At 36.3% G+C, this 15681-nt stretch overlaps 2 protein-coding genes across 5 annotated transcripts; one reads left to right on the plus strand and one right to left on the minus strand.

Moving 5' to 3' along the window:
• LOC112454457 (neutral ceramidase-like) lies at window positions 1-10433 on the plus strand. 4 transcript variants are annotated; one of them, XM_025015869.1, is made up of 8 exons: window positions 1-486; window positions 4207-4265; window positions 4971-5147; window positions 5407-5550; window positions 6649-6825; window positions 6938-7065; window positions 7731-7929; window positions 9599-10433. In XM_025015869.1, the coding sequence occupies exons 3-8, from the start codon at window positions 5001-5003 to the stop codon at window positions 9986-9988; spliced, it is 1185 nt and encodes a 394-aa protein (XP_024871637.1). In that variant the 5' UTR covers window positions 1-486; window positions 4207-4265; window positions 4971-5000; the 3' UTR covers window positions 9989-10433. The 4 variants fall into 4 exon arrangements, with proteins under 4 accessions (XP_024871637.1, XP_024871639.1, XP_024871638.1 ...); XM_025015871.1 differs by having other exon boundaries at window positions 1-475; XM_025015870.1 differs by having other exon boundaries at window positions 1-388.
• Window positions 10434-11838: 1405 nt separating this feature from the next.
• On the minus strand, window positions 11839-15470 carry LOC112454467 (cuticle protein 7-like). Its single transcript, XM_025015888.1, has 3 exons — window positions 15363-15470; window positions 13634-13894; window positions 11839-12563 (listed from the first exon to the last, which is right to left on the minus strand). The coding sequence occupies exons 1-3, from the start codon at window positions 15369-15371 to the stop codon at window positions 12282-12284; spliced, it is 552 nt and encodes a 183-aa protein (XP_024871656.1). The 5' UTR covers window positions 15372-15470; the 3' UTR covers window positions 11839-12281.
• Between the last annotated feature and the right edge of the window lie 211 nt (window positions 15471-15681).

The raw sequence follows: 15681 nt of genomic DNA on the forward strand, positions 1-15681 counted from the left end.
CGGGCCGGTAGCCTGTTTGCATCGCAGTCCCAGCTCCCAGCTGGCGCCGCATGTTCCTTTTTCTTGCCTCCGGAGATCCAGCAGGATCGACGATCTCTGTAATCGCGATCGAGTGAATCGTTCATCTTGCAAAAAAAAAATACTTGTCAATGTTTCAACTAATTGGAGTGAGTGTGCCTCTCTTATATCGGTCGCGATAACTCGAATTATCGCTGGTTATTACGCTAGTTAGACGAGTTCCACGTAAACTTGTCACGCACCGGCTGGCTGTGAGTACTGTGACATATTTCTCTTTGTTCCCTGGTACTGCTGCTGGTGGACTGTATGACCGGAAATAGTGACGCTCCGCTTACAAGAAATTGAGAGTGTGCCAATTTCGTGACAACCGGTTTGTTTACTGAATTTGTTTATTATTATTACAAAGACGCAGGCGGCATTATTGGAGCACTTACGTGTGGTTAAAATTGGAGTAAATGTGAGTTACAGGTGTGTGACTTTAAATTTGTCCTTTGTTATTAATAGAGGATATTAAGGCTATAATATTGTCAAGGTCATTTTTTGTTATATTATTTTCACCAATTTTTCCTATTTATTTCACGTTTTAAGTGAAAAATATTTTCTTCGAAATAATACCTTATTCTGCTACTTTTATGTTTTAATCCTATATTTATATTACACGATATTTAATGCGACAATCCATTACAAATACAAAAATTTCCATTATATATTTATCTTCAAATTATATTCAGAAACATTATGCATGTGTTCGCTCAACGTGACAAGATTATCGCATAAAGTGTTGCAAATTTGAGCTTTAATGTTTATCTTTGTAATAAAATTGGATGTTGTCACACTTTAAAGTTAAAGGGTGTTTCACTCACCTAATTTTATTGCGCAATTAATATTGCCGCTGGTGTAAAATGATAATTATTGCTTTTGAAATAAATATACAGCGGATCTCCGTATAACACGGAAGATGCGTTTCGTATTATATAAATTTGTGTGATATGAGTCACACAGAGTATATATGTATATATGGATTATATATATAGAAACACATATTTAGAAAAGATATAAGGGTTTATTATAAGAAAATGTAAAATAAATATTGAAGATATAACAGTAAAATATTTTTTCTTTTATTTTAAAGCAAACAAATATTAAAAATTTTCCGTCTTGTTATAGGAATCCGTGTTATATGAACCCGTGTTATATAGGGGTCTACTGTATTTTATTTTAAAGCAAGGAACATGAAAATTTAATTAAGTTACTTATGAAAAATATGAAAAATGATTTCTACATCGGGGTACAAGAAATATAGATTAACGTTATAAATAACGTCGAAAGATTTCGCGAAAAAAGTGAAAGTGTTCTTCATTTTGGCATCGACATAACTGGCATAATCGTCCGCCCCGGCGAAATTTAACAGCATCCGGCATTTATATTTCGTCCGATCTTCTCTCGCGTGTAACTCATCAGTTTAAGAGACAGTGATTCTCATTATAGAGTATTAGTTACGCGATACTTGGCATATTGGCTGAAAGTTGATTTTATATAAAAATTTATATAATAATATATATTACAATTTAATCGGCAACGCAAGCATATAATTCTTGTAATTCCTACGTGAAGTGATACAGTAGGTCATAGCCTCGGAGATCAATGTTCTCTGAAGAAGAAATCACGTTTGTAATATATCTGGACCATTATCGGAAAGCTCTTCTTTTAATTACGATGCTTCCAATTACCAATAACTTAAATTGACGGTAATTAAAGCGAGCGCAAGATAAAAATACGGTCCGGCGAGAATATTTTAAAGATAATGTAGGAATAATGGGCAATGGAAAAACATTTTATTGGATTCTTTGAATGCAGGTTACATGTATGCAAGGGACAGCTATGAGGAAATAGTCTTAAAATCGTATTAGAAGATAAATTGAATGTAGAATACTGAATTGTTCGAGTAATACATACATATATAACGTATACGTGACTAGAATAAGCTTCTTAGGATTAAATTGAATAGCTGGAACATATAGAACAGAAAATCGATAAGAGTAATAAGGAAATTAAAGCATAAATCTATACCATTAATTATGTTAAGTTACAGTGTTTTATCTTAAGCGCTAGTTAAAGTTTACGGTGAATTTTATGTCTCGCGAACAATGTTAGTTGCACTTTAAATTTGTGAAATGCAAATTGTGAGAGCAATCTGCATACGAATGTATTATGGAGATTCATTAGTTTGAGATTTTATTGACCACTCACTCCATGAAGGTGATGTCACAGGAAATATTTGAAATATTATTGCTGCATTTGTTTCACCTCGGTTTGGCGTATTTTTATTTTAGTAGAAAAATATACTGGTTGAAAGAAAAACTGAATGATTTATCGTTATACATATGCATAAAAGATTTATTTTTTATTACTTATATTATAATAATCAATTTTTGCGTCTCTAGTTTTTAAATATTTTATTTTAAAATGCAACTTAAATACTAAAGACACATGCTACGCATGCAACATTTGTTTCTTAACTCCACGTATCTTTCAAGTCTTTCCATAATTTAAATTTTTTATTTAAAATTTTGTAATTTTAAAATTTTAAATTAATTTTTTTTATTTATATATTAATTTGTATATATTTTTAAATTTTATATTAAAAAATTTTTAACTGTAAAAGTTAATGCTTTAAAATTATAAAATTTAAATTATTTTACTTTTTAATTTTTAAAAAATTTTGCAATAAAAAATTTTATTTTTATATTGTAAATTAAATTATAACATTTAATTATAACTTAAAAATTTATATCTTAGGTAATCTTAAATTTTTACTTTAAAGTATTTTACATTTAAAAATGCGAATTCTGAAATTTTATATTATCTGAAAATTCTTGATATAAAACTTTTTTCACATGCAACGATTTAACATTTCTCGACTGCACATAAGGATCAAGAAGATACTACAAAGGAAAATTTTTCTTTTTGTTACTTTTATTCACTAGCGTTACAAAACTTGTGCTTTCATATCGCACCTTTCTTAATCGCTTGAGTTAATCTCGATGTAAGTATTATATGTGCATTTGATATTTTGCACATTGTAGCGTTAACGTTCACGCTAATGCTGCTTTCACGTTTTATCAGCCTTACAATTATTGTTAAATACTTAGACTCGTTTCATGGCATCGTTTTATGCTTTCATAAAGAGAAGAAATGTGGTGATTCGGCACAATTTCAGCGAACCACGAAATAGAGAGCGAGATGTAGGTGAAGTATTACGAATGATTTAGTCTCTAAAGTCTCTCTTTGCGAAGCTCTCGAAATTCAACAAGACAAAATTAGGAATGCAATGCAAGAAGATTTATTCGAATGAAAAAATTTATAATTGCAATATGGAATAGAATCTCGCGGTCTCTTGATATTGGAGTTGCAAAAATTCACGGTTGACAATACCATTGACATTCTATTGAAATTCTGACGCGTACAGATGGCCATTCAATCGATGCGAGAACAGTGAAAATTCCAGCAGATGACAAATATCTCGAACCGCGTCACGCAATTGGTTGGTATGTGTACGAAAGCTAGCTGCGCTAGCTTGCGATATACGCACCCAACATGCTCGAACGCGTACCTATATGTGCATCTATATATGTCGCTCGACACATTTATGAATGCGCTGTTGTTAGAACGCTTGGAATACCGAGCGACATATGCATACATGAACACTTACGTGTCTTACCCAGGAAACGCGTATACTTCTTTTTTATCAGCAGTTTACCTGTATACGCTGACATACGCAGCACGTGTTGCTCGTATCAGACAATTTGACAGTGCGATCTACGCGACTAACTGTCATGCTATGATTAACTGGCATATACCTTTCGCCTTTTTGTGGAAGACAGCAGAGTTAAAAAAAACTGCCACTGTACAATTATTCATCATATTTTTCCCGATATTTATATTTAAGTTTTTATAATATATACATTTCATCGTGTAATAGTGCCTGACATTTGCGATATTACAATATGCGAATATCTTATATAGTTTCTAGTTAACTTTATATATGATATATATGTAATCTTTCTTCTCGAAAAGAATTTTTTCAAAATTCCCTCAATATCTTATTCGAGTGACAAAGCAAAAGACAGCGATGTACGTTCAATATAGAGGAGGAATTAACCGTTGCAGTCTTTGCATTCTTTGCAGATTTGCGGTTTCCTTGTAAGCCACATTCCTGCCGTAACTCCGACAGCAGCCATCCAAAGGTAAAATCACGTAATCGCTCGTGAAAGTTTTATTTATGCATTCTTGTTTTGCGAATGCTCGCTAACCACTGATCAGTGAAAGTATAATTTTCGTCACCATCGGTCGTCCTTGGACCGCTTTTCAGATCAATATTCCTCCTTTATGATTCAATTAGCAATTGATCAGATCATTCGTACAATCAACGAGAGTATCGGCAAATGTTTTGAAACAACAACTCGAAATAATCGCCACTATAAATCACATGATCAACGTGCGAAAATGTTGTTATGTGCATTATCTTCGGTCGTGTATATTAAAAATAAAAATATCTGATATATAAGATAATGGGATAAGATTGTTAGAGTATTCTTTGTTATTTGTAGCATACGTTCGTGACAATGAATTTCTATGACGTAATAATTCATTGCGGTTTAGCGGCGCAACCTACCTCACGTCATCTCGCATATTACATTTAATAAAATTTGCACAGGTGGCGTTCTTATCTCTAACAGTAACGGGTTGATATCGTATCATGTTGACGCGCGAATGTCTTCTGACAAACGGAGAAACGTGATTAAAAAAAAAAAACAGTAATTTTTATTCTTTCGATGACAAACAGTAAAGCTATAAATCTCTTGCAGCATGATACTCGAATAAGTCGAGTGTCCGAGAGATATCATTCGTGGTTACAGACGCGAATCTGTCATTCTGTTCTTTGCTTTCAGTCCGGACAGCTAAGGGGCTCACAAAACTGAATGGCTACTTCGGTACGGTCGTTCCTAAGAACTCGTGGTTTATCTGCGTTATGGCTTCTCCTGTTACTAGCACCTACCGCACTTGCCTCGTACAGTATCGGCGTCGGAAGGGCTGACAGCACGGGGCCGACCGCAGAAATTGTCTTCGTTAGTATCCTACGTTGTATAATGTATATGCTTCGAGATAGACAATTCCGAGAAATCGTGTATTAATATGTAGTATAACAATAAAAAAAAAACATTTATTTCGATAAAAAAAAATTATATTATAGAGTAAAATCACAAAAAATATATCTCTTCAAGCTTTTATTTAAAAAGTTTACGAATATGTTACGGTTATGTATACATATATGAGCTTTGAACAAGTAGATTTAACAAGTAGATCAATTGTTATGCGCAATTTCAGATGGGATATGCGAAAATGGAACAGAAAGGAAATGGCCTTCATCTTCGAACGTTTGCCAGAGCTTTCATAATTGACGATGGGATGGAAAGGTTTGTGTTTGTCAGCGTGGATAGTGCGATGATAGGCAATGACATCCGACAGGAGGTAACGTACATATACTCATTCTTAGTCATATGATTACATAAGTTACATTTCTAATATCTATATTTTAGGTATAAGAGAGAAGAGAGAATTGAGTATTTATCTAGCAATTTTTGGTTTAAATGCTTGATAAAAAGATGTAATATGTACAAGAGTAATTTTATTTTTTTGTTCCGTCCGATTCCTTTTTGCGCGCCATTAAGCAACGTTAATACAGTTAAATACCTTGAGGATCCGATGTAATATTCAAGATAATATAAGAAAATGGCTTCGACTCTCTCTTTCTCTCTCTCTCTGTTTTACATTTTTTTTTAAGTTTCATAGTTTCATAGTTTCATAATTCATACTTTATCTGTTTACTGTTGCGCAATTTGCGATTTCCATCAGTTATGTTTAAAGCCTTTGTTTGACGAAAATACAATTTCCGTTTAATTTAGAATTTGTTGAAAATATTGTGGCGAATTAATATAGTGCAGAGAAATGTACATAACGATAATACATGGATAAAAACATATGCCAGAATTCGTACTTCATACAAAATATTTTTTTTCAGTTGTGAGTAATATTAAATTTTATTTTTTATTGAAATGTTTTTTTTCTAATGATATATTTTTTACCTAATCTCATTGTAAAGATAATAATTTAAGAAATATTATCATTTTTTTTTTAATTTGTAAATTTTCGTAAAGTACAATTTCAAGAAAAGATATACTTGATAAAATTCAAATAAAAAAAATTTGTCGTAAAAATTATATCTTTAAAACAATCATATAATAACGACATCGAAACTTTACACAAAATACATGTTTTAATATTATGTGCGAATACAATAAAATTCCGAAAGCACAAAAAACATTGCTTGTGTGCTGTCGAATTTTGGAATCAACCTCTAATAAAAAGAACGCAGGAAGTGTATTGATTTATATTTTAAAATCTTCGCCATATCTCCTATATTATATAGCGTAAAAATTCAAACCTTAAGTATCGTTTATTCAATACTTGTGTACACAAGTGCACCATTCGGTCTTCATGAGATTGTGAGCTGCGCCGCAAAATACGATCATTATCACGCGATGTTAATCACAGTCCTTCCCGCCACAGGTGCTGCGCAAATTGAAGACCCAATTTGGCGACATGTACACGGCGAGGAACGTGATGATTAGTAGCACGCATACGCATTCGGCCCCTGGTGGTTTCATGCTAGACGTGCTTTTCGACTTGACTACATTCGGCTTCGTCAGAGAATCATTCGACGCTATCGTCAACGGCATAACGAAGGTGAGTAGACGGGCAAACAGTCATTACGACGTTACACCGTGAACGATTCACTTGATCAAGGATAATAGCCGGTCTGATAATAAACGACTGCATATTTGTTTTGACACCACAGAGCATCCAGCGTGCCCATAATGCTGTTGTGCCCGGGAGGATCTTCATTACTCACGGAGAAGTTTTGGATGCTAACATTAATAGGAGTCCGCAGGCATATCTTAATAATCCGAAATCCGAAAGAGATAAGTGAGTGATGAAGTAATAGTAATTCTTTTGATACATCTCAAGGGGACAAACTTTGCGGAGGGTCAAAATAACTTTTGTTTCGGGAAAGAAAAAGAAAAATTGACGAAAATTTACTGTTCGAATCTTAGAACATTATTAATTAAACATAGAGATAATGATAATTATTGTATCATCACAATTATTTTACAATTAATTCCGGTCGAGAAGCAGAGTCTTATTAATATATCATTATAAGAGCGTCAATACGGAAGCCAGTGTTTGTAACATTACGAGTTCAGCCTTGCAGTCGGGTTACGAACGCAACGTTCTCAAATGACACGGTCGACTAAATCACGTCGCAATTGCTTAGTAAGGGGATTGCTGAATATACTCGGCACCGAATATTCGGTACTGAGGTTTATTAATTCTCGGAATACACAGAGCAATCATGTATATTGCGCTTTACACGATGTACGACACACGTCGACGTGTTTGCAAGCCTATATAAGCGTATGCATTCTTGGAAATTCACGGACTTGCGTCCACTTGTCGCTTAAATCGCGATTTTACGACGTACGGAAATGTAAAACACAATGACGACAGTATATTTGCAGTCAGTAGTGTCACTTTACGGAAGAAAATTTTATACGTTTGCACAAAATTAATATTCTCTTTTCCACTTCCAGGTACGAGTACGATGTGGACAAGACGCTAACACAAATGCAATTCATCGGTGCGGATGATAAGCCCTTGGGCGCCATAAATTGGTTCGCTGTACATCCAACTAGCATGAACAATACGAATCACTTGGTCTCCAGCGACAATGTCGGCTACGCTTCGATCCTCTTCGAGAAAATGATGAACAATAATGCCATTGTTGGCAAAGTAAGTCCATTTACAACGGCTGCGCTGTGATGTTCAATTTATAATTATGATCAAGAAAAGAGCGACGTCCAAAATGGCCCTTAAAAATTCCCTTTTTGAGCAAAAAAAATTTGAATTAAGTCAGATACCATTGAAAAGGTTTTCAAAAATAGATCATTTATATTTGCAAATAAACTATTACGTTACGACGTCTAGTTTTCGAGATATCGTGGATCAAAGTTTCAGTTGAGCTGTCTAATTTGTCAATAGGAAACGTGTTTCTTTGAGTAAAATCGAACATGGCCTATAAAGAGAACGTTTGCGCATTGCATTGCATGCTACAGAGAGGTTGCGCGCTAAATCGAATTCGATTTTCGAACGCTACGTTGGGCACATCCAAAGTTCGAAATTGACTTTAATGGATTTTAGTTATGAAATAATCAACTTTTATTATTTTATTGATCCAAAACGGTTCATGATAACACTATAAAAGTACGTATATTTGTAATTAATAAATAAATTTGCTTTAATCTAATATTTCTTTTATATTTTTTTTTATTCTTGTTAAAAAAAGAGGATTTTTTGAGTGTTACTGTTTGAATCTAAAAAACGAATAATTTCAATAAACCGATCCGCCGCGTCGAGGCAGTATGTATAATTGCGAAATCCGCGGAGTGCACATGTCCCCAAGTTTAAATAAATTATTTCAACGCACTTGTAAATTATACATCGCGTGCAGACAGCACATGCAGAAGAGATTGCGTGTGTCCACCACTATTATCTTCTCTTTCCACTTCAAAGTGAATCCATTTGACCTTCCTATTGTATGGTTGTATTGTTTGCGCTGCTGCACGTTTCGCTTGCTCTTCTTTCTTCTTTTCATTTTTATGCGACTATTATTTCTTAACATCTGCACGGCGCGGCGGTTGCAACATGCATTTACATATCAAGCGGCATTAGCCGGAGCTCGAATGAAAAATCTCAGATGCGCGTGTTGCAATGTGTAAACACAAGAAAATAGCACGCGTGTTTGCAAGCTAATACAATTCTGGTTCATAAGCATATTTTGAAATTACTTCGGGTTAATTTCGCACGTGGGGATGTGCAAAATCTTGTCAGAATAATTAAGAGTTAACTGCTTTATTTTCGCTTGAAACAAGGTGCATTTCATCGTGGCACGACTAAGCCCTAAATATATTTATTTACCGTTATAACGGAAAACGATATACGATATCTCTCTCATATTTATCGCGCGTGCCTGAAAGCAATTTTAAACTTTCACATAAATCTATGTATTAGGAAACTACGCACGAAAAAAAAAATGATATTGTATCAACAGCATCAGTGTAATCGAGATGAAATCTATTAATGCAACATCAATATTATTGAACATAAAACGTCAGATAGTTATTTTAATAATTTAAATACTTGGCCTAATAATATTCAATTAAAGTAACTATTTATGTTTGTGGCAGCCCGTGACGTCGACGTTTAATTAAAGCAACTTTTTTTTTTTTTTTTAATTAAACAGCATTTTTTTCCGTGTGGGAATTAGTTTAATAACGATGTTTATTAAACAACGAGATAATTAAATGAAGTAATCGGAATAGAAAAAATTTTTTTACCACGCACACACATATATAAACATAAATTTTGTAATGCAAACACCATGATATGTTTTGGGCATTAGGGCCAGTTCGTAGCAGCCTTCGCCTCGACTAATCTTGGCGACGTTTCGCCAAATACACGTGGACCAAAGTGCGAATTCTCTGGACAAAACTGCTCCGACCAGTACACGTGTCCCGGAAATAAGGAAATGTGCTTCGCCTCCGGTCCTGGAAAGGACATGTTCGAGAGTACGAGCATTATTGCTCACAAAATTTATGAGGAGTCCGTGGTAAGTGTGCCTTATCTTATAATTTTTATGATCCTCGTATTTTCTGAATGTCTCTTTCTTCATTTATCGCGCAAAGATGCGTGCAACAATAAGACATCATTTGTAATTGAAAATAACAATGATAAAACTTGTCCGTCGGATATTTTCTACGTCGGAAATGGGGGCCTGCGATATCCGCTTTAAAAAGTCAGGAGAAAAAAATTTGAGCAATTTCTCCGACGCCCGTGAATGCCCAAAAATGGGCATTTTAATTGAATAGAAAAATCAGATCATGCTGCTATAGCGCGGACTATAAAGTAATTGGAAAGCGTGCGCGTGCACGTGAATTTCACGGTCTTGGTAATGCGAGTAAGTTCAAGTGCTCAGACAAAGTGGCATTTCCGTAAAGAACTGCACGTGTTATTGCTCGAATCAGCGACTGGATGCGCGTTTTCCACGTGTGTGTATTTGTTAATTATTCGGTGGCATGTGAAACTTATTAGCAAGCGAAGCCACCGATGCGCCGAGATCGTTATCAGGCAAATTAAGTGATTTCGCGCGCGCGGGACGATTCATCAAAAGTGATACGCTAATTAAGAATCGCGAGACATTTGTCGTTATAGTTAAAAAATTGAAATTCCGGCAGCCTTAATTTATTAAAGACAATACATATAATTAAAATGTATAAAAAATTTTTGTTATAAAAATTATATAATTATTCTTTTCTCTTAAGGATTTAATTGTAAGATTAATCTAGGATTATTATTAATTAAATATATTTATATACCGCTTGTTTCTTGTTTTTGTCTTCTGAATAATCCTGATTATAATCTCAATTATGACTAATAAAAGAACTTAAGGCTGAAGAATCATTATTGTCGAGAAAAGTGATATTTTTCTTTAATTGAGTAATTTCAAGGCGATTTAATAATGATTATGACGAGAGAGGTTGCTTTTCTTGTAATTTTCTCAAGACTAATTGCATAACACGATTATTTTCTTCCGTTGAAACCGTAATGATACTAATGATAATAATGCATTGTGACATTATTGAAGAAATTAGAGCCGCTTGCACTTCATTATAATCTCTCCAGAAGATTATATGTTACTTAGTTATCGCCAAGTTCCTTGTGACTGAATAAAAGTTGAATAACAGCAGGCTGATTGGAAAGTCAATGTTCTAGCGAGGAATTATCTTTTAATGCGTGTCATTCCGCGTCACATGTCAGATGGAATAAAGTTAGATAAAACACGAATACCTACCTAATCGATTGTCCGTACTTTTATTTTGATATAAACCAGTTTTATATAATTACATTATCGTTAACATCAATTCTTTATATACGATTTCACTCTTTTAATGTATAATGTATTTTCTAATATATGCACACGTGAGTACAAAAAACTTAGGTTCTATTTTTCTCATTTAACAAAATTTGTTTCTGATGATTTTTACTTGCGTTATTTTCAAACATACATTCGTTCGTTCTATCCGTTTCACATTAATTTAATACTGAGCTTTTCGTTCCCGTAACAAGTTTACATCAATTACATCTAATCCTGCAATGTAAAGTTTATATCACTATGCTACTATATGTAGGCTGCGTTTCGATTTTTAGATTTTCACTGCCAATACTGAAAATTTATAGTTTACGTGACGTAAACTATATATTTGTTAGTACTGGCAGTGAAAATATCGAAACGCATCCATAAACTATTCTTGGACGGATTTAAATGAGCATAACACTTTCTATAATACGAGGCGGTAAAACATTTACATATATACTCTTTCTAAATTATTCACGGTACTGGATTTATTTAGAATGTACGAAACCTAAAACTGAACCCACAAGAGGCATCTCGAGAACAAGCGAAATGTGGTATGTTATTATGTATGTCGCTCTGCAAAAATAAATCGATACTTCAGACATGCGCGGTTACATCGGAATTCCAATTCCGTCAAATAGTCTACTTTTTAAAAGGATGCGCGAGATGCCTTTGTGCGGTTTCGCCACAATCGTCGGAGAAGGGTGAAATAAATAGATGGAAACTACTTCTGTTATCTGTGGAAGTAATTGATTTTTTCCCGCGCTGCTGCCGTTAAGTGCAATCAGGCGCTTCGAAATAAGGCAACGAGATGTAAAGGACTAACAATAAGAAAAAAAATACTTTTATTTCAATACGTAGAAAATAATAGTCAAGTACTGTGTCAGGGAATGAATCAATTTCCTCGTTTATAATCTCAATTATAAACTATATATTTACCGCAGTATATATTCAAAACACATAATCCTAAACCCTGCTAAAATCTAACTGTTTTACATGAGATGAGCCCAATTTTTGTTTTTCGTTGCTGACGGCCAATGATCAATTAAATCCCACCTGAAGATCCGGTCGAACTTGAAAATTTCGCTGTCACATTGACTAGCAGACTGATTATCGACTAATGCCTCTTAGCGAAACGCCCGATTCGTTGCTATTTACACTGATGGCTGAGCTAATAATGCTTCTCGTAGTCGTAGCTGTTGTAGTGCGCCGGCGAGACGTACTTGACGATCGGCACCGGTTTCGGGTGTATCGCCGGCCCGACTTTCTTCACGACGGCATTGAATCCGTTGTGATCGTCCGCCGTGTACTCGACGATGCGCACGCTCCCGTCGGGCTCGTTCACGCTATACGAGCCGTGGACGACGTCGCCGTCTCGCACCTCGTGCTGGGTCTTCACGTCACCGGTATGGGGATCGTGCACGCCATAATTGAAGGTGTATCTCGGGTGCGACTGCAACAAGCGCACACAGGGTCATCGTTATAACGCGAGTTTGCGACGAGTTAGCGACGAGCGTCTGCATACTGAAACTGGCGCCAGAGACCTAAGAGAGCTTTAACTGCTCAATATGCACATCACGCGCGCGCGGACTCGGGTTATTTATTTTATCCCGCGCTCCTATACTTCCATGTAACTTGCAAATTGCTGTAAATGCAGATTTTGATTGCGCGAACGTATTAATCGTACGTAAAACGGAATTTATTTCCAAAAAATTGAAAAGTTTAAGAGACTCGTAACTTAATTAAATAAATTAATTTACATAATGTAATTTAATTTACCAAATATGCTTGAATATGATATAGAATGCTTTTGTATGCCGCGATTTTAAGTTGCTAATGAATTCTTTGATAAATTTGTGATCCGCAACTGTGTAATAATACGCTACTTGCCACGCACAGTTCCGCGTGTTTTTGAGAGACGCGACGCGTTATATCGTAATTATCATCCGTACACGTAGCGCGCTGTTTCCTCGTTTTGCGATATTACTTGGAGCGCCGCTTTTAGTGACAATTAACATCGCGAGAAAGCGACGACAATGAGCGTTGCGTTGCGGAAAGAGGCTCGACAATAAGATACGGCGAGGACAGAGGAAATACCTTCGTCACACAGACGTCGCTTTTCAAAGAGAGAGAGCGAGAGAGAGATACAGGAATTTAAATTAACATATACACCTCACGCGCCTGGAAGCATCGCGAGACTTGAAGAATCTTGACACTTTTCAGAAGGAAACGTGCGAGAATTTATATTAAATGCCGTTAACGAAGTTGAAACGGTGGAAGTCGGAGTGTGGGAGAGATAATTGAAGTTTCCCTTGAAACCAGATACGCCGATTACAATGTTTGTTGTAAATATTATTAAGTCGCACTGCTTCTGTGAAAGTGCTTCAGAGAACTTTTAAAAGTTCTCCAAAAAGTTTCAAACAAACATATCGTGGAGTATTTCTACACGAGAATCGAGATACATCCTCTCAGCAGTAAAGTATTGCAAACTTGCGAAAAAAAGACGCAAGAAGAGATACTCACGTAATAGTCGTGATCCTGTTCGACGTGTTTGTAGCCGTGATATTCGTGGTCCAAAGACGCGTCCACGTGTAGCGGCGCGGCGGATACCGCGTGCAACGGCACCGCGACCGTCGGCAGAACTTTGTATCCGGCGGATCCAATGTATCCGTCGAGATCGGTGTAATCGCCGTAGGACAGGCTGGACAGGCCGTGGCCGCCGTTGTAACCGCTGAGAACCACCGCGTGGCTGCACGCCACCGCGGCGCAGAGGAAAGCGACCGTCTGAAAAACCACAATTCGCGATCGTAAATCTCTTCTGTGGGAAAAGGCGAGATTGTTAATACGCGCGAAGTTTTGTGTCAAGGATTCGATAGTTTCTTTGAAAATTCCTCCGCGGCTTCGAAGTGTTCGCTTCTCTTTTCATTTTCTTCGCTCTTTGAAACATCCTCTCTAAATATATCTTCCCTCATCTACTTAGCGCCGTGCCTCGTGCAAGATATTTAATAGCATCCGAAGTGTAACAGCGGATAATCGATACCCCATGCGATGCAGGCGACCCATTAGTCACTGTCAATGCGAAATCGCGGACGAAGCTAAGTTTGTAAAGTCATCGGGGCTGATTTATTGGGAAAGCCTTTCCGGGGACGCGCGCTTCTTGAGTTTCAATATGTTTCGTTAAATCTCGGATCGGAAGTCCTGTCGATGAGAAGAACCGTCTCCTCTTTTCACTTTCACGTCGACCTTGTTATCCGCCGGCCAATAGATGGTATAAGTCAATGAAACCCCGCGGAAGTGGTTAAGAATTTCGCTTGTTTAAGCGTCGCGATGAAAATGATACATCGCGAGTAAAAGGTTTATTACACCCCCGGCACGAATATTCATGCCTGTGAGAAAGTCGACGCGGATTCCGGTACTTTGAGGTAAACCGGAGGATCGGGAAGAAAGAGAAATCTGATTTGATCAGAAGGAAAAAATCTTAACTCGGAATGTTAGTAAAATTCTCTTTATAACTGCTTTAAAGATGTACAATATTACAGTAACATTAGGCGAATGCAATTATATATAAAAAAAATTTTCCAAAAAGATTGTTTTTAAATAATTTAAGAAGTATTTATAAAAAATGTGTGTAATATATACATATATATATATATAAATAACTTTATTATACAGCTATAAGTGCCAAATAGATGATTTACAGGATAATTCACAGAAATGAGAAGTCTATTTCTACGAAGTCTATTTCTACGAAGTCTATTTTAAATTTTAATTAGAGATAGGGAGGCCTATCTAATTAAAATTAAAATAAGAGATAAGTAGAATTCATTACTGAATACATGCAGATAAGTGATTTTATTGTAGATAAGAAACTTTGGCATATGACACAAAATTGATGATTTTTTTTCTTTAATTAGAACTTAAAAGGGATAAATCTCTAAATTATCTGTTTACCAGCTCAACCAAAAGCAATTTTGGAATTATCTCTTCTGCTCTCTTGACGGAAAGATCGATATAGATAAGATTCCGCAGATTTCGCGTAATATTTGGCGATAATATTATAACGGGCGCCCTAGCCAAACGAAAGAAAGAGAAATAAGGGAGATTCACTTGGACGATAGACGCGGCCGCGGCGCCGAAAAGTTCTCTCGAAACGCGGCCGATAGGAAAAGCGACGCACATATTTCCCAACCACCCACACCCACTCTCGCGTTCATACCACACTCGAATCGCGGCGGGCCTTCTTTCTTCGTACCTTCAGCATGATGTGTTTTCCACGATGTTTTCAACAACGCTCACAGCACGTTTACCATATGCGAGACTGTCGGGCGCGAAGTCACTGATAGCATTATTCCCGGACGATGGGCTTATATCCATCTCCCACCTCAGGATGGCTCCGTTCCGGGCAAAAGCTCTCGGCCTCGGGTGCCACCACTCTTTCAGGCTTGCGTCTAGGTTGTACCCTACCCCCCGCGGATCTTTTTGTGGATGAGAAAACACACGGTACGATCCACGTGCTCGACGACGCGGCGACGGTGGCACACGTCGGCGTTACTCACTCGTGCGAAAATCCT

The sequence above is a fragment of the Temnothorax curvispinosus genome, unplaced genomic scaffold, assembly GCF_003070985.1.
Source record: "Temnothorax curvispinosus isolate PA1 unplaced genomic scaffold, ASM307098v1 QBEX01005075.1, whole genome shotgun sequence".
NCBI lineage: Eukaryota > Metazoa > Arthropoda > Insecta > Hymenoptera > Formicidae > Temnothorax > Temnothorax curvispinosus.